The 19379-nt window shown below is 39.6% G+C and overlaps 1 protein-coding gene across 7 annotated transcripts in view; it reads left to right on the forward strand.

The window, feature by feature from the left end:
• DMD (dystrophin) overlaps positions 1–19379 on the forward strand; it is a 1181986-nt gene that overhangs the window by 173566 nt on the left and 989041 nt on the right. The window contains exon 1 of one of the 7 annotated variants that reach the window (XM_069031992.1): positions 1440–1725. The exons of the other annotated variants lie outside the window; for them this stretch is intronic. Coding sequence (XP_068888093.1) covers positions 1683–1725 — 43 coding nt within the window. The 5' untranslated portion in view covers positions 1440–1682. Of the gene's footprint in view, positions 1–1439; positions 1726–19379 lie in introns of those variants that run through there. 7 annotated transcript variants of the gene reach the window in all.

Below are 19379 nucleotides of genomic sequence, written 5' to 3' on the forward strand. Positions count from 1 at the left end.
CACTTGTAGCCTTTAAGTATGTTACTGGGCCTCAGTTATTGACAGTATGTTCTATTAAGGGTGACCTTACATATTTTAAAACAAAAAATTTGCACAATAAGCAGTTTCTTTACTGAGTTTTATCAGTCCCCTTCTCCCTCAAATAATCAAAATGCTGCTGCTGTTACAGTGTGCTCTGCTCTGCCTCAGATTATTTTCTACATCAGTTCATGACTTGCAGTTCCTGTGGGCTGCAAATTAATCCTTAGGAGTCTCCTGGCGTGCAGTGTACATGCAGGTTCTTCAGTGTATTAATTTGACTATCAGTGTAGAAAATGCCAGTGGCTGTAAGGTTATATTACACACTTCATTTTTGTGTTTATTTTTTCTGTATAATCCAGAAAATTACTTATAGACTTGTAATCAGCATGACTAGACACATTAAGCTTTAAAACTGAAAAATACCACTTTTCAGGTTTTTAAGGATAGATTTTAAGAAAAAAAAAAATTGAACTGTGTTAAGAGTGTTCCTTCAAATGACTTTTCAAATGAAACAATTTACATGATTTAATGTGGCCTATCTCTAAAGGCTGTACATACTGTACAAAGTACACATTGTAGAAAGCAGCCTTATAAAAATCTGCTTTTAGGTGAAGGATGCAGCAGTCATTTTCCCAAGTACTGTGTGGATGCCTGCTTTCCTTCCTGTGTAAACTAAAGAGGCCTGGCACTGAATGCAGGGGGAGAACATCAGCCCAGGTCCCACCTGTTTGAGATTTTGGAGCAAAGGGAAGTTGCCACTGTTGGGAAGAGAAAGTGACAGGCAGCTTGTGTGCACTCCTTCCTCTGCTTGCTCTGCAGCTCCTGGGCTCTGTATAGCATTAGTACTGCGTGGTTTTGTTGGGAGTGGAAAGGTCAGTTGTAAGTCAATAGTTCTTTTTTTTTTTTTTTTTTTTCCTGTTTAAGCAGCTGCTGACTTACCACAACTTGTGTTAGCATTTACACATTTAGTTTGGTGACAACACTATTTTAGTGTTTGTTTATTTTTTCCCCTGCTCAGGAAGGAGGCTGAAATCCCAAAAGTTAGGGAGGGTTGCTGCTCCTCTCCCAAAAAGGGAGGAACCTGTCTGGGGATGGGCTGGGAGTCATTTGCTGGGAAGGAAGAAAATTTATTTCATAGGGCTCTCCGGGGAGCTGCGCAAAGGGAGCAGTAAATATCTTCACCCCACTTTGTGGCCTAAATGTTCCTGGGGAAGCTGCAACACATAATTTAAATCCATTGCACATGCCACCCTGGAAGCAGAGCCTTATATGTCGAGTGCATGGGCTGTCCTATTATGGGAAATCAACTTTGTTTTGAGGGAAGCACAGAGCATTGCTTCTGCGCAGGTCCTGGAATTTGAAACATTTAGGGGCCTCCAAAGAGCACTGGCATTAGTTACCATGCCGGCTGGGTGGAAGTGAGGATCCCTGCCTCTCCCTGCCTGGGACGCCGCAGACCCTGCCCGCAGCCAGCATCCCACCCTGGTGATTCCTGCCCTCTCCTCTGCAGAGCTGCTGGGGCTTGTGCGGGGACACATCTGGCATTATGCAGGGACAAGCCTAATTCAGCAAAAGCTACTGGAGCAGCAAAGTTGGAATATACTTTGCCAAGAAATATTTTGCTGTTGTTTTCTTTTTCCTCTGTTTTGTGGAGAGATTTCATGTCTGCTCACATGCTTTGGTATGAGGAAGTGGAAGATGATTGTAAGTACGAACAGACTGACATAATTTATCACAATATTCACTTTGACAGAGCAGTGTAGTGCTGCACAGCCCACTAACAGCATGCATTTTTAAATGTTTATTTTCCAAGTCTAAAGGAGAGCACCAGAGGGGGAAAATAAAGTGATTTTTTTTTTCTCTGTTAGGGGGCTAATATCCTTTACATTATATATAAAAGAAGTCATCCTGAAATAGTATCCAGCTCTCCTTTGAAGAAAAACAACACATTTCTTTCTGAAGTTCAACAGTTACTAAAGCATGGGGTTAAAAAAGCAAGAATTGAGGAGACACACCAATACCCTTGAAAAAAGTGTCATTATTCTAATAATTTGGCAACACATTAAAGGAGTAACCAGTTTCTTTGAACTGTAATGGCAGAAGCAGTTTCATTGCCTAATATTAACTTACAGAGTAAGAGAGCTCTTCTCTGGCCGCTGAACTGTCTGGTATCAGCTGAATGAGGGGGTCTCAGTTTAGTTCGAAGCAAGCAGCAGCTGAGCTCTCCCATGCACTTCCCAGAAACAAAACAGGCATCTTCTCCAGACTTGCACTTGTTTGTTGGTTTAAAACTAGCCTTTATGTGCAATAAGAAGAAAAACAGAGGATGCCAAGAGCAGGAGACTGAAGAGAGCCAGGAATGAAAGAATGACAGAGAGTTTTAAAATCCATCTACCATGCTCCCAGATGATCTTTCTTCTTCCTCTCCCACCCAGGCTCTCAGGACAGATTGTGCCAGTGAAAAGAGAAGTGTCAGTATTGTCTGGACATAATCTATGGTCTCTGCCCCCTGTTTATAACCTATTTTGGCTCTTCATCTTCCAGCTTAGTTCTGTATCTTTATAATAATAGAATTTCTGGTTTTCGCTATTTTCTGATCATAAAAGGCAGGGGAATACGTACATGCTATCATTTATTCCCATAGCATATAATAGACTGCATGGTCCATGTGATGAAGACAGTCTATAAATAAGATTAAATTTTTTATGTTTGACAGGAAGGAAGCTTAAAACAGGAAATTTCAAGGTGCAGTTGTGGTCTTATGCCATATTTGCTTTCCCTTTTGCAAGATGAACTCAAACTTTATTTTTTTTGTGCAATAAGTAAAACTTAGATCAGCTATAAATTTTCCAGATGGTTTGGTACTTCTAAGAGAGCTCCTTCAGTGATAACACCTTTTACTTATTGGACAAAGTCTGGAAATTCAAGTGAGGTAGAATAGGGAGATCATCATTATCACATATTGAATAATTATGAGAAAGTTTTCTTGACTTCTGAAATATTGGGGGTACAGTTGGGAAGAAGAAATGTCTGGTTTCTCGGGCTTTAGTTCTGGTTAGCAAGAGGAAGACTGCACCCTCTAGATTAAGCCACATAATGCCCAACATTTTTCAGCACTCCTCTTTGGAGAGGAATAAGAATTTGTTTTCTTCACTTTTCTGTATACTTTCTCTCCAAGGGAATCACTATATCATCCCAGATTTCTTGTCCTCAGCCTTTGGGAAGAGATGGTGCTGCAAGGAAAGTTGCACAGGTGCTTGCTAAGTAAGGGGGAAAGATATTTGCTGCTTAGTTCAAAAGTTTTAATTTCACTCTGAAGAGGTGGTAGATTAGTAGATGAAAGAAAGAAAAAAAACAGGTTGTTATAGAGGTTTTGTAAAATAAGAATAGAAACCAGAATTGCATCTAGCAGATGAATAGCATTCATGACAAGAGCTATTAAATCCCTTGCTAAATTGTATTATGTAACAATATCCATATCTAAAATGAAAGGGTGATGTCCTAGCACTTCTTGGGAGTTATTTAGCTGCATGGATTTCCTGGATTTCCTCAGCTGTATCCTCACTCCTTTAAAGAGAATGACATTTTTCTTTTCAAAAATTTGTATAATATTTTTGAGGGGTTTGTATAGTTTTATTTTAATAAAAATGGGAAAAACTGTATCTGCACTTTGTGACAAGGTGTGCCCAAAATAATGTTCCCAAATTTGTCCACTGCCTTCATTGAGGACATGTCACATCTCCTACTTGTTGCCTATGCTTCCTTTGCTTCTCTCTCTATATTGGATGAAAACTTTTTGCTCTTAGAGGTGACAGTGGCTACTTACACATTTGTATTGTTTTTTAAATCCATCCTTTCTCTTTTCTTGGTGGCCTCTCTTCAAGCCTTCATCCACCTCTGCACTCACATCTTCCCTTTTGTATTCTGCTCTCCGCTGTGCCACAGCAGTACAGACGGGTTCATCTCACTTTAGCTGAGGATGACCTTTGTGAAAATATAAAGGTATTTATTCATTGCCGAGGGCTTTACTTTCTTTCCTGAGCTGTTCAGTGTTTACTTCTTCCTGAGTTAGACTGGAAACTCCTTGGGGCAGCAGCTGTCTCTTCCCTTGATTTCTGCAGTCTTTGACAATGACACCTAAATAATAAAGTGGTGGGGAAATGAGATATCATAAATTTCATTTTGTTTTAATTAAGATGAGATTACTGGGAACTTCATTTCAGAAGCCAGTCTGCCTAGGGGATTCAGTATCATACGCTGTATTTCTTCCTTCTAGCAGATCTAATTCTCTTTCTGTGTCCTTATTTTGACATGGAACCAAATTCTGCTTGCAGTCACACACAGGCATCCTCTTTCTCTGCTTGGATTTGCACAAAGTAGTGACTAAAAATAGAATTAATCATCCAGCATGGAAAAGAAATTAATCCTGCCTGAAAGTTGGTGGCCACAAGGGGTCTCTTACAGGATGCCATGGGCATACTGTAGCAGGGGTCCATCCAGGTTCATGCCTCAGCTCAGATCGGAAATTTCTGAAGTGAATTCCCAGATGTTAGATTCCCTGCTTATGACTGTGCACCAGAGCACAATCCAGAGGGTATGCCCTGCATCCCTTTTGGAGGAAGCTGAACTGAAAGACACACTCTGGGTTTGGCTGGTGGGCACAGACTCGCAGTGGGTGCGTGGGGCACCGGGGTCACACCAAAGCTCCTCCAGAACAAGCCCTGTGACACACCTTGCAGGGAAATGCTGGCTTGGCAGGCTGCTCCTCCCAGGCCACATGAACTGCTGTGCTCCATGACAACCCAGGGAGATGGAAGGAGCACGGCAGCAAATTTCTTTGGATCTTGGATGTAAGGAGAGAACTTCTTGGAAAGTCACACCCTAGCTACTGCAGGAGGGTTCTTCGTCCTGTCTGCTCCTATGTGGTGTCTGCTCCTTCACCCCTGATCCTCAGACTGCCCATGGGTATCACAGTTGCCCACGGATCTTTCCAACACAGTTATTGATCAGGGGACTATATTCAAGGAATGGGAGTCTAAGAGCATGCTACATACTGTGAAAATTTAAACTTTTTTTAAAGGAAACAAGTCCATTATGTCACTAATAGAATAGTTACTGATAAGATCATATTATTTATTACTGAAAAGGTACATTATTTCTAGAAAAACGTTAACCCTAGACTAATAATGTGAAATTGTTCAAACCACAGAATTGTCCATGGGGTTAAGTGTTTTCAAATGATCTCCAGAGGAAACAGGATTAAACTCATATTTTTGTCATGGATTACTGTGAGACAAAATCACATTGAATGGTATTGTGAACCAAGCAGCCTCGATTTGAAAAAGCTGACTTGTTGGTTTTCACAGTACCTTTTCAATTAAATGTTACCCCAAAGCTTAATTATCATTTAGGAGGATAACTATTGTACTGTGTTATTGCTAACTGCTGGATAAAGACTCCTCAATAAATTTAGTGGAACTTTATAACATCACATTGCTGTCAAAGAGGATGCACTTGTGGTAATACTGTATCACTGCCAGGGGAAGCAGAACAGCATTGGGAATTTTAAATAATTGTGCCTTATCAAAGACTGAGCTTTGTGGAAAGCAGAAATAAGGGTTAGTGGAGTGTGGCTTTCCAGAACGTCTTGCCAACTGTGCTGCACAAGGGAACAAGATCCTTCATCTTCCCAGAAAAACACATGGAGCAAAGGAGTTGTTTGGGTTCAGAGTACTTGCTGCAGAGACCACAGAGACTTCTCTTCTAGGTTACTTACTGCATGTGCAACAAGTCAGAACATTTTTAATTACGTGTTTTGAAGGACAGATAAGCTGCATTTTAAGAAAGTTATAATTTTTCTTGGTCCATCTTGCAAGTCATATTATGGGATATTATTTAGAGCATGAGGCTGATAATTGAGAGGTTTTCTGGTCCTTTCTCTAATTCTGTATTTTTAAAGTAATCCATATGTGGTGTATGCAGTCTTTTATTCTGAAGAGCAAAGTATAGTTTTTAAATATTATGAGCATGTGTAGGAGAAAGAAATAATATTATGTGAGCAAAAGCATATATTCTTGTAATTTTGGATACGTTCATACATGATAAAAGTTTTCAGATTTATACTTAATTTCTTTCTTGAAGCATTTTTAAGGGATCATCATTTTCAGCAGAAACAAAGTAGCATAATTTCAATGATAATAAAATAAGAAGATATAGTCGTAAAAGTATCCTCAAAGAAACCATTACAGAAGTATGTTCGTCCTAATGGTGTGATTTTTTCCCCTAGAGTAGTTTTCTATGATGTAACATAATGGTTTGAGGTTTCCTTTAAAAAAGAAAAAAAAAGAAAAAGAAATATAAGCTTAAAAAGCTTCGGCATGTAGAAATGACCTAAATGTGGATCCAGAATATCACATTTTGCTTAGTTTGCCTTTGCTAAAATATTCTGAAAGAACTCTGGGGACCTAATGGTATTGCGAGCACCCCAGAGTGAGAGAGAAAATGAGTTTTAGTCAGGCTAATCAACTCCTTTGTGCCTATTTCTTTTAACCACTTCATTCCTCTGAATGTCAGTAAGGTCTGAGAAAACTCTGGGTCTCTTGGCCTTCAGAAGTGTTCCAGTAAAAACAGAAATGCCAGCATCTGGTATTTTTAATATAAACTTGGAAAGGAGAGGGGCAAATAACATGCACTGGACAAGGTACACAACATTGTTGTACAGGACACCTGTATTTCTTATATAAAACGTGGGAGTTGTTACCACACATGAGAAATCAGCTACACGGGGTGCAGGAGTGTGGCCATGAGCATGGGGTGCCCATGAGGGTGCCTCCCTGTCCCACCACCCCGGGGCTTGCCATGTTCTAAAATTGGCACCTGCCCACGTGGCAGAGTGTCTGCATGCCTGCACACTGGTTTGTACGGGAAATTATCCCTGGGTAGGGCTTTTAATTCTGTGTGGCACAGGGAATTGAGGGAATTTAAAGGGTGATTGGAATTTGACATTTCTGCCTTTTTATTCTGAAAGATACTTTGATTAAAGTGTTGGAAGGCCCTACTAATGGAGGCGTTGCTGCTATTTCAGATATACAGGGTATGAGATTTGAAGGCAAGCCAAATCACAATGAAACAGAATAATGATGTCCTTGGTTTATTTTTCACTTGGTATATTCAGGTTTTGATTGGATTCTGAGTGAGGCAACAGTTTTCTCTTCCAGAAAGCGCTGCTAGTCCTTGGAGGTTTGCAGCCTGTTGTCAAAGCAGAAGTGCTTCCTTGTGAAGGTCATGGACTGCAGTGGCAGGAGAAAAACCAAGGGGCGGCAGGGGAAGAAAGGAAAGAAAGAAAGAAAGGTTTCTTTATTGGTCTTAAGCAGGTACAGGCTTCTCATAAGAAACATTTCTGCAGTGAGATCTATTACTGCTTTGACACAGCTCACACTCTGCTGATGGTGTGTATATCAAAGAAGTTGTTTAGAAATCTGAGGTCTCTGTTCGTCTGTCCTCCTCTCTCCTAAGCCTCTCTGTGCTCATCACACACAAATGCTTCAACACCCTTCACCTTGTTCTCTCAATGTTGTTTTTTTTCCCCCCAGTATTTTAAAGTTTTTATTTGGAAAAGACTGTTCATGAATTATTTCACTCTGAACAAACCTCAAAGGTACCTAGCTGTTGCTAAGCTTGGGGAAAATTATTGCAGGCACTGTATTTTCTAAAACATTAATACCATTAAATAGTTAACATTGTTGGAGGTGTGAAAGAGCACCTCATTAAGTTACTGGATGGTGGATTGTCTGTAACATATTCTGATATGAATGGCTGATGCTGTTGATAGCAATAACTGGGAACATCTGTTTCTGTTTCTTCGATACAGGGAAAAATGCTGTTAGACATAAAGCTATCCTGTCACATTCCTAGGCTTAGAAAGAATGAGTCCCCAGCCCTCCCTGGCTGTCTAACTCATTCCAGAGCTGATCACCTAATAAGAAAGGAAAACATAAGCAAGTCTGTTTGGGACTGGGGGGATCAAGAAGGACAGAGGCTCTCCTAGCTGCAGAGAAATCCAGGTGGGACAACCCAGACACGATCCTGCCCAGCTAACGAGGGCACCTGCTTGTCAAAATGAAGGAGAAGAGGAAACTGAGAAGTTACAAAGCTGTCCTGGATTGATGGTGAAATTGTTGATATGATGTGTACAGGCTTATTAACACAAAAAAAACTCAGTTTAGTGGGGGTTTTTTTGTGCTGCTTTTAATGAAGATTTTAAGAAACCCCGAATTATTTGGCACTGGATTTCAGGAATACAACAGTATTTCTTTTACTCATTTGACTTTATTTACTGTTGACCTTTTCTTATCATGTGATTTAGTACATATTTTATTCCCTGCCCCACCCTTCCAAGCCCTGCCAACGATGCTGGAAATAGAGATCAGTATATTTTTACACCGAATTCTAAGATCAGATTTATAAATGCTTGGTTGACTGATGGTTACTCATGCTCCAAAAATGCAGAAGATCCAGATTAAAGTGTTTGCTCTGCTTATACACTGTTTACAGAGGAGAAAGTTTTGGTTGCATTGGATGTTGAATGGAAACCAAAGGTGAAGCCAAGTAACTTTTCACAAAAACGAATTCTTGTTTTCTCGCCAAAACATGAGAACAGTTCCTTTTATAGTAGTCTGTAAAGGACAAGCTTGTTGTAGGCTTCATTCTGACCTTTCTGTTCTTCCTAATAATGAAATAAATCAGTTTTGAAAGCTCTAACAAGAATCATGGAGGAAACTTAAAACTGTGAAATAAGGGGTGGATTCTAGGAGCAAATATCTAACAGTAGAATGTATAACACTTACTGTAAACAAAAAACTTACTGTAAATGAATTTATGTTTATAAACACAAGACATCATCACAAATCTAAATTTTTTTTTCATAACTCTTTAAAATTCTGTGATACCTGTATCCTTGCATACAGGATGGCTCAGTGATACTAGCATAGATTTGAAAGAGGTTGCTTGAATCAAGATGCTTTCTAGAGGGCATATAAGTAGAACTTGTACTTAGTTATATCGAATTCCTCTATTGAGAGTAAAAGTTATCCTCAGTGAAGTGGTTTTTCTGTCTAAATTACCTGATGGATGTAAAGCTTTAGAGAATGTAAGATGGGGCACATTTTTGCCTTGGGAAAGGAAATCTATTGGATTATGTTGTCCATTTCTATTTCCTGTTCAAAACAAGGCATGTCTTTACAGAATCAATTCAGAATTACTGCTGGGTTTAGCACAGTTGCTAACTTAATAATGTTTTTCAACTGTTACAGCTGAAAACCATAATTGGAAACATTTTATGTTTTGAAAGAAACTGAATGACAGTGAACACTCACCCTTTCATCTTGTTAAGGACAAACCCATTTTTCTTGGGGAACAGCAGCTGAATTGTGAAGCCCAAACTCTTTCTACCAATACTGTTGTCAGATCTCTTATTTTCTCTTTAGTCCTTTTGCTGTTTTTCTATTTCTCTGTCATGCACATCCATTGCTGTACTGCTTTTGCTACTTTAAATAAGCCCTTTCCTCCCCCAAGAAGGCTTGCTAATTTTTGCATGTTATCTTAAGCTGATTTAACAGTTGTTTTGCCAATTCTTCCCAGCTGCTGCTACTGCTGAATTGATTCATTTTGCACTTGACATGTTGCAGGCAAATGTGAAGCAAAGTTTACTTGACCAATAATCCCCCCCTTAACTGAAGGATGTGATTTGAGCAAGGACTTGCTCAAAATGTGGACAGAGTTTTTTCCCTAAATCTGCCTACTGTAGACACCAAGGTTATTTGCTTCTTATCTGTTAAATTCTTATCTAGAAAGTGAAAAATGTCTTAGCCCTAAATAGTAACCAAGGAATTCTTTTTTTTCCTGGTGCAATAAGTCAATCTATGTAGGCTTTTTTTGATGGATTATGAGTTTCTAAGAGGTGTTGTGTCTGTCTTGGAGTGCTTCCAGAAACTGTTGCTCAGCCTATAAACTGATGAAATTTCACAGACTCGCAGAGCAGCCGAGGCTGGAAGACGCCTCTGGAGATCATCTACTCTAATTACCTGCTTAGAGCAGGGTCAGTGAGAGCAGGTTGCTCAGGATAATGTCAACTTGGGTTTTAAATATCTCCAAGGATGGAGACTCCACAGCCTGTCCCATCAACTGACTATCCTCACAAAAATCTATTTTTCTTCCTAAGTCTCTATGGAATTTCCTCTATTTCAATTTATGCCTATTGTCTCTCATTCTGCCAGTGGGCACCAAAGAGAAGAGTCTGACTCTGTCTGCTGTGCTCCCTCCCATCAAATATTTAGTTACTGATAAAATCCCCCTGAGCCTTCTCAGCTCCCAGCTGAGCAGTCCCATCTTGCTCACCTGAGTCCCAGCCTCTGCTCATCTGAACGGTGGCCCAATCACTTAATCATTTCTTTGTGGCCTTTCAATGGACTCACTGCAGTATGTCCATACTGGGGAGCCTAGCACTGGACTCAGTGTTCCAGTTTTTTCTGATCAAGGTTCAGCAGAGAGGAAGGATCATCTCACTCGACCTGCTGGAAACAGTGCCTGATGCAGCCCAGGATAACATTTGCCTTCCCTGCTGCAAGGGCACATTGCTGGCTCATGCCCAGCTTGGTGTCCACCAGAACCATTTTTGGAAAGCTGTTTTCCAGCTGTTAGATCCCCAGCTTCTACTGGTTCTTGCAGTGATTCCTCCCTCTGTGCAGGATTTTCCTTCCCCTTCCTGAACTGCATGAGTCTCCTCTCAGATTCCTGGATGGACTTTGTACAACTAGCTCCAAACTCTGAGCCCAGCAGTTCAGCTAGTTTTCAATACACCCCACTGGCCACTTAGTCCATACAGGGTTTTTAAAATGAAAATGTTATAGGAGACAGTGTTAAAAGCTTTGCTGAAGTCAGGATAAACAGCATCAATTGCTGTCTCCGCATCACCGAGCCAGTCACCTCTTCATGAAATGCTGTCAGGTTGGCCAGGCATCATTTTCCTTTTTAAACCCATGCTGTCTATACTCCCAGTCAGCTTCTTGTCCTTCATGTGTTAGGACATGGTTTCAAGGATGATTTGCAGGTTTTTAAGAGGATTTGCGTCATTGTTTTCCCAGGTTATCCAAATATTCTTTGCGGTACTTGAAAATGAGTGCCATTTGGTTTCTTCCATTTTCTCAGAGCCTCCCACAATCACAAAGACCTCTCTGAAATAATCAATAGTCATCTTGCAGTGACTTTGACCAGCTCTTTCACTGCTTTTGTTTGCCAGCAGCCTGTCTGATTAGCGTGGAAGTGGCTTTAAGGAGAGATTTGGGTTCTCTCATGTTCTGTTTTTTGCAGGGCAAACACAAACATCAAAACTGTCCATATTTGCCTGTGTGCCCATATTATAAACTAGCTGCAAATCAATTTAGAGCTAGTCTTTCAGGATGTATTCATCTGAACACTAGGTTATCTGAACATCCCTTTTCTGGAAAGCCCATCTAGATAAATTAATATGTAGTATAGAATGTCCATTATTTGTTTAAAGTATATTCAGGTTCAAAACCCATTAAGTATATGCACCAAACCTGCATCAGTATCAGCATATTTTTGAAAGTTATTTAAAAATTAGAAGTTAGCAAAGTGTCTAAGGTGGTACTTTAATTTGATTCATATTTGTGAAAATGTGGTTATTATTTTGAAGACTTGTTACAAATTTACTCAGAGTGCAAAAATTTAAAAAAAGCCTGAGTGACCTTTAGTTTATATAGATTTAAACATGCTGAGATTTCAGTTTTGATGTCTTTAATTTAAAATCAAAGAAACAAAAGTAAGCCCTTTAAAATATTTGTTGCCTTCCAAATTAATGTTGTTATTGAGTGTACATTCAGTGTCTCTCATAGAAATACTGTGGAGAACTTTGCCACTTTAATCCTTTAGATAAAGATAAATTCTGTTTATTCCATCTTTCTCTGTATCAGTCTTATGTTTGCATAATTTTTGTTATCATCTGTTATTATAGCAATTTCATTTTGCTTCCTGATTGTTTTCTAGTAACAAGAAACTGTCAGTGTTTGTAATAACTAATAAGAGATGTTAATTATTTTTCCAGGCCATAGTAATTTATGTCACCTGAGTTATAAGCCCTATTTTTAATGTTATTTTCATTTGTTAAAGTGCAGCAAAGAAAGAATTATTTGCTTTTTGAACTGTGAAGTAGCATATCATGTGATTACATGAATGTGTAGCTCAGTTAAATGCTAAAACTTACCCTAAGTGTGATATTTGAAATATTTACTTATAATCAGAAGTCATTCAGTTCCATTCTAATGGGAAAGGCTCCCAGTTGGGAACCTATTAGAAACCTGAGGACTCTTTTTGGAAACTTACAAGATGTACTTTTATTTAACAGCTTTTCATTAAGACAGAGTATTTTTGAGCCATAAGGAGAATGTATTGTGCATGTCACAACTTCCAGGATTCCTTAAGTCAATCCCACTTGTTTGAAAGTTATATTCTATTTCGCTTTTACATCATACAAATTTTCATCCTCCGTATTTTGTCTTATTGTAATGCTTTGTATTTTAACTTGCATCCACTGAAACCTGTTTTTTGGTCTGCAGCTAAACCTACAGCTGTGACCAGTCATGGAAAGTTGCTTTTAGAAATCCACCATTTCCTTCTCACACAGAAGCAGCACAACCCTCTGCAATTGCCTGAGTCCTTTTCCAGATAAACACCAGGAATTATTATTTTATATATGATGATTTAATTCTGTGTTTTCTACACAGTAAAAACCTCTGGATTTTTTTTTCCCTCAAGGATTTTTGGTTGTAGTTTTGATTTTTTTGTTGTTGTTGTTGTGGGGTTGGTTTTCTAGGTTTGCTTTTCTCTTTGGTTGTTTGGCTGGTCGTTTTTGTGAGAATATGTTCCTGGGGAGTTGTTGTATCTGAGTCTGGAATACTCTAAGAGTTTTCAATGTACTCCCTGTACCATACAGCCTACGGTGTGCTGTTTGAAATATAAATGAATGTGTCAGCAGTCTGCTTTGTAGATATGTAATACAATCAGTGGGTCTACAAGCATTAATTCGATATTAATTGCCAGTATGCTGTGCAAAATTCTGAGGCCCAGACGGGATTGTGAATTTGTAATCGCTGTAAACAAAAGCGTGATTATTTTTTACCCAATGAATTTGAATACTGAAATTAGGTTGGCAGAAGAGAGCAAGAATGTATTTCCTATATGAAAAGAGAAGTTGTCATGGTGTGGCAAGGGCTGCAGTCATAGCTGAAAATGATCAAAGATGTTTCAAGAAAGAGTCCTAGAGGTGAGGTTATGAAGCTTCAAGCACCTCATGTGATGGTAGTGGAATTATTATCTCTTACAGCTGTTGTCAAAAGATCTAGTTATTTTGAAGCCTATCACACATGATCTGAGTGGAATGAATGTATAAATCGTTCTAATTATTATTGATATGGTATAACAGCTGAAAGTAGTATTTGTGGGAAATCGTATGCACACTTCAATTAAGCTATAATATAAATGCAATTTAAAATGTAACTGCAGATTAAGTGTAACACTCAAGCCTGACTTCACGCAGAGAAACCCTCTTATGGGGCCCTGACTGTTAACAATATCATCACTTTTAACAGACAAAAATGTCAGTGCTGCAAGCCAGTCAGAATTGCACCAGAAAATCAGTGAATCCCTTTGTTTCTGTGACTAATGCAGTCCCCCTCAGGTTTCCTTATACACACAGCCTTTCTACCTCAAGATTTCTTTATGGAGGCCAAGAGCTGACTTTCAATGCAGTTCAAACACTAGCAGGGCAACTTGCACATAGGCCTTCCGTTTGTATGGTTATTTATTCATGCATTCATGTTTTCTCATATTTACAATAAAATGGATTTGTTTATATATTTACAAAACAATTAAAGGAATTTTTTTTGGTAATACAAAGATTGTGGTAAGTGCAGCCTGCCTGAAGAGGAGGGGATGTTGGGGACAGTAGGAACTGATGAAAAAGTAGAATCAGGAAGGCTGTTTGGGGCTGCAGCAGGATGTGGGGCAAAAGGGGAGAAGAAGTCAGCCAGAACACAGCCAGAGACGTTTCAAGGAAAGATCTGAGATGCATGTCAGCCACAGAGCTTTGCCCTGATAATGCATGCCAGTGAAGAGTTTGCATGAGAAAGTAAGGTGAAGAAAACCCTAAAGAAATATGAGCAGGAGTAGCAGATATGAGAGTTCATTTTAACCCTTACTTCTAATTTGCATCCTTGTGTCACCATGTCTTCTCAGGCTAGTTGGCAGGCAGATTTGCAAGACCTTGCTGCTGGAGTTACAGGTTTCACAAAAGGGAGTATGATAACAAGGATGAGAAAGCACAGGTTTCTCACCCAGAGCCCTTTCTAGTTCTCCTCCCTTTTCCTCCCTGACAGGTCTGCTGTATGTCACTTCACCATGTCCCCTTATAATCTAAATCATCTTGTTCTGTGTGTACAATAAACCACTAGCTTGCTTGATGCAGCATGGCACAAATTACAGATTATGCATAAACTGTGATGGGTTCAATTAATCACAGACTAAGTTAATTTAGACCTCACATTGGGATGTCTGTATTACACATCTTCGATTTGAGCCTCATTTGTGGACAGGCAGGACTTGTTATGAGCTTGTTTGGTCTCACTGAAGCTCTGTCACTGGCACTGGTGCTGCCTTCAGTTCTCTGTGGGGTTGGACACGTTCACCTCGTGCACCAGAGGCTGAAAGCCACAGAGGGAAAGCTGCTGCTCAGACTGGGGCTGAGGCCAAAGCCTGACAGGCCCACACATTTTTGAAACAGAGATGTATTCACTGGAGGCTTGAGGGAGGGAGAAGGAATGCCCCAGTTTTGTGGAGCCAGGGCTGCTGGAAGTCCTTCAGGGCTGCTCCTGTTATCCATTTTTTGAGTAGTGTTGCCCATAAGCTGCTTTGCCAACTGCATGGAACTGGCCCTCCTTTGCCAATTGATTTGTCTTGGCTGTCCTTTTGGCCTCATCCTCCCACCTTCCCATAAAAAATTAGATTAAATCTTTACATAGTTTGAGTAAAAGATGCTATGGGGCCTGTTATGGCTTGGCACAAAAAAAAAATGGGCAAATTGTACTGGGCTTGATTGCCTTTGCCTGCAGGTAACGGGACTGCTGGTAAACATCCTGCTAAGACTCTTTCTTCTCTCTCTTTCTTTATTGTCAAGAACTGGGAGCTTTTTAAGTAGTAACATGATTTTCTGTGGCTACTGATATTGAATCCCTCTCTTCCTTTTTTCAGACTCCTCATTATTGCTAAGAAACGTCCCAGACAATTCCAGTCTTGATCCCAAATCACCAGCAAGATACACTAATCCCTTCACCCTGTCTGAAAGGATCTTATTCCCTTACTGCTTTAGAAAAAACTAACATCACAAAAGAACAAAACAGAAGAAAATCCTCTCTGGACCCTTAGTCATCTGGCAACAAACAGGAGTTACTGTGGATTTTATTTCCATGGTATTGATAATATTGCCTCTTGATCTGCTAAATTGACTGTTGTCACCTATAGTATTTTACCATTTACCTCAAAAGAATATAAATCTCATGGTGTGGTGTGAATCCTTTGAGCCAAGAAAAATAAGCAAAGTGCTCCACATGATGGGGTGGGAAAGTCTGATGGCTCCTCAGTGTTAGGCTTGCAGACTTTACAGTGTATTCAACTGTGAGCTAATTTTGTTTTACAGTAAATCTCTTCTCCCAGAATAATTCCTTAGCTGACCATATATATTTAATCCCCTTTTGATCCTTGACAAAAACTCCTATCTCTTTTCCTTAGGGATCTTCAATTTCTTTTACTGTGTTTTCAGTCTTCCTTTTTGATATTTACTTGGATACTGAAGAAAGGGGCGATAGAGAAAACCAGAAATTTCTCCTATGTACCTAATGCACATTCTCAAATGGGAGAAAAAAAAGTCTTTCAAAGATATTAGGAAGAAAATGCTTGGATTTCCCAGTCTTTTGAAAACATCATGTGGTGTATTTTCCTAGAGAAGGTGGGAAATTCAGTACGGCTTTCATATTTAATGTATACTACCTTTAGTGTTAAAATTCTATGAAATATTTATAAGCTTACAAGCCTTTTCACTTGGCTGTTTACTGTTAAGCTTCCTTGAGTGCAGCTTCTCTGGTTTATTCATATGTCTAAGCTGAGTAAAACAGTCTTGTGTTCAAAGACTTTTGATAACAACTTTGACTTAGATCATACTGTGGAAAGTGTCTGTGATGATTCTCTCTCCTTGTCCTGAAGCTTGTGGAGGGAGTGTTCAAAATTGCCGTTATTTGCCTCCCATTAGGTCCTTGAAACTGCACTGTAGTTCCTTTAAACTCTTGAGAGCCCACAAGTCTGCCGGGAACAGATGTTGTGGGAGTCTGCAAATTTACCCTTGGTTGATAATTTTTCCATTCAATATCTCTGCTAGAGCATGAGGGTCACTGGCCTTTCCAGCGCACTTCAGGGTTTGCCATGCCTTGAAGAACTATTCCCACTCAGGTCTTTAGAGGATGACTTCTGGAGGCATATCAGCCAACAAAGAAATTCTTTTTTGCTTTCTCCTTGTTCTGTGCAATTTGACTTCAATATCCATGGTATATAATTTCATTTGCCTTTTTTCCTCTCATTAATTAATCCATGTTTCTATTTCACACTTTGATAATATAGAGCATTCTGGATCTCAGAGAAAAGCCCTTTTCCCTTGTTTGTAGCTGCCCTACAAATGACTCAAAAGGTAGATCTGCAAGCTGCACAATCTTCCTGATTTAGAACACTGAACTTGCAGGAGATTTGCTCTGGGGTTGCGTGTAGCTCAGTTAGGGACTGATTCAAATATGCATTTGATAATCATGGATTCACCCTTTTCCTGTTAACACAGGCGTCATTCAAAATTTGGGAAGTGGTTTCAAGAACCATGTCACAAATGTTTTATTCTCATTATTGTGTAAGCATGCTACTTAACTCAGTTTTTGTGGCTAAAGCTTAACTTTGCCTCTCATGGTTTCCCTGACCAGTTGTTGACTCCGTTTTAGGTATCGTTAGAGAACTCAGGTAATTCCACACAGGTTTAAGAATATGATATACTGTGGACATGTGTACATTTCGTGTAAAAGAGAAATTATTTGAATATAGGATGTTCTCCTTTTACTTAAAACAAGGTCCATAGTTAGTTACAAAGTGAGAAAGGCCTAAAATCCCATCATTACAAAACTGTAGGGAACTGTATTGAGTGAAAAAGTGTATTCTACCTCGTGATGAAAGTTAAAACTACCGTACTATACAGCCATGTAAAGGGTGAGAAGGGATCTAATTCCTGTCTAATAGACAGTTAGGAAGAAAATTAAGTCAGACTCTTCTCAGGGGTGTACAGAGAAAGGATGAAACAGGTTTCCAAAATGAAAATTTTGACAAGTTACTAAGAATATTGGTTTTTTTTTTACTATGGGTGTAACCAGTGAAGCACCAAAGGGGTTTGCTCAGAGGGGTTGTAGAATCTCCTCCCTTGGCATGGTTCCAAACTCAATTGGCTACAGCCCTGAGCTTCTTGATCTAGCTCTGAAGGAGGCCCTTCTTTGAGAACAGTGTTGGACTAGATGGCCTTCCTTGCAGCCCATGTTACTCTGTATTCATACATTTACTTTACAAAGAATGTCCTAAGCATATTTAATTTAGAACAGAGATATAGCGCCATGAATTTTCTAAAAAAAATCCCACTGAAAACTCTAACTTGGAAACTATTATTTATTTTATTTTATTTTATTTTATTTTGTTTTGTTTTGTTTTGTTTTGTTTTGTTTTATTTTGTTTTATTTTTTTGTTTCAGCAGCCTGTGGGGTTTGCTCCTCAACCACTCCCTTGGGAGTACTCTGCTAATTCTATTTCATGTTTAACTCTGTTTTAGTGAGCCACCATTCTAGCTGGGTATTTTCTCAATGTAAGCATTCCAGATTGCAGTCCCCTGTAATCATTAGAACTGCTTTTCAATGATACATAAAGATAATAATTTCTGAACACAACAATATAATCAAGAATGAGCCTTGACAAATTTAGATCTATTATTTCATGGCACATAGAGCAGAAGGCTCTTTATTCTTCTTGTTGCACAGAAATTGTGCTCAAAGATCTGCATAGCTGTTTGTCTCAATCTGTGGGCACTGCACAGACCTTCTCAAAATAGTTTCCACTGCACAGAAGTAAAACAGATTTGACCTGGATTAACTGGAGCATAGACTCCTAATGAGCCAGATGGATCAACATTTCTGTTTGGCAGAAATGATAGTTACAGTGTTTCCCACAATAATCCAGCAGTTTGCCTTGGTTTTCTCCTCAATAAAAGAAACAATTTTAATCTTGGTCCATAGTGGTTAAGCAGTGACTTCTGTGAGGCATTTCCTTTGTAAAAACCTTACCTTACGTCATTACGAATTAGGATCCAGGGAGGATCCCAAGCTGGAATGCTGAATGAGGTTTCTCCCTGTGACTCTGACTGGGGATAGTATCTGCCAGCTAGCTCTGAACTGGATAAAGGATCTAAAGAAGCACGTTGTCATAACACTTTGATTTAGAGAGTATAGAAGGTTTTATTTTGTGCACATCCCTTGTGCAGAAAGTAGGCAAAGGGCAGAGAAACCGCTCTTGGGAGTGCATCAGGCAATAAGTTGTAGAATTCAATGCTGAAGATCCCAACAGTTTGGTGTCCAAGGTAGGAAAACTTTCTTTGTGGCTCTATCTGATCTGCAGGCTCCTCTGTCTGGGCAGAAGGGAAGTGCAGCAGTCCCTGCCCAGCCAGCACAGTGAAGCAGTATCTCGGTGATGTGCCCTAGACAAAATGTCCGGGCTTTGAGTGCAGCTTAAATAGATTACATTCTCAGTGCAGCTCCTTTATCACTGCCCCTCCCACCATCTCATTCAGCTTCAGAGAGCTTTCCCATGGACTGACAGCGCTTTCGAAAAACACGTAAGGATTGGGATGGCTACTATGTGCCAGCTGCCCTAACCCAACTCTGCTGTGAGCCTGTACTTGTGCCAGCTCTTGCTTTGCAAGAGGGGCAGGGAAGTGCTTATAAAATTGGCTTGTGTTCATTTTGAATAGGTACAGAAACGTAAAAGAGCAAGAAAATATGCTGGAAAGATTGTGTGCATTGGGGAGGGAGAGTTATATGCCAAAGGGATTGGGTTCTCCTACTTAAATGCTAAAAGGGAACAAGCCCTATCTCTGTTCTCCAGCATGGAATTTCCTATAAATTCACTGACAAACTGTGAGCGATACATAAAGACCGTGTAAC

Source organism: Aphelocoma coerulescens, chromosome 1, assembly GCF_041296385.1.
Source record: "Aphelocoma coerulescens isolate FSJ_1873_10779 chromosome 1, UR_Acoe_1.0, whole genome shotgun sequence".
Taxonomy (NCBI): domain Eukaryota; kingdom Metazoa; phylum Chordata; class Aves; order Passeriformes; family Corvidae; genus Aphelocoma; species Aphelocoma coerulescens.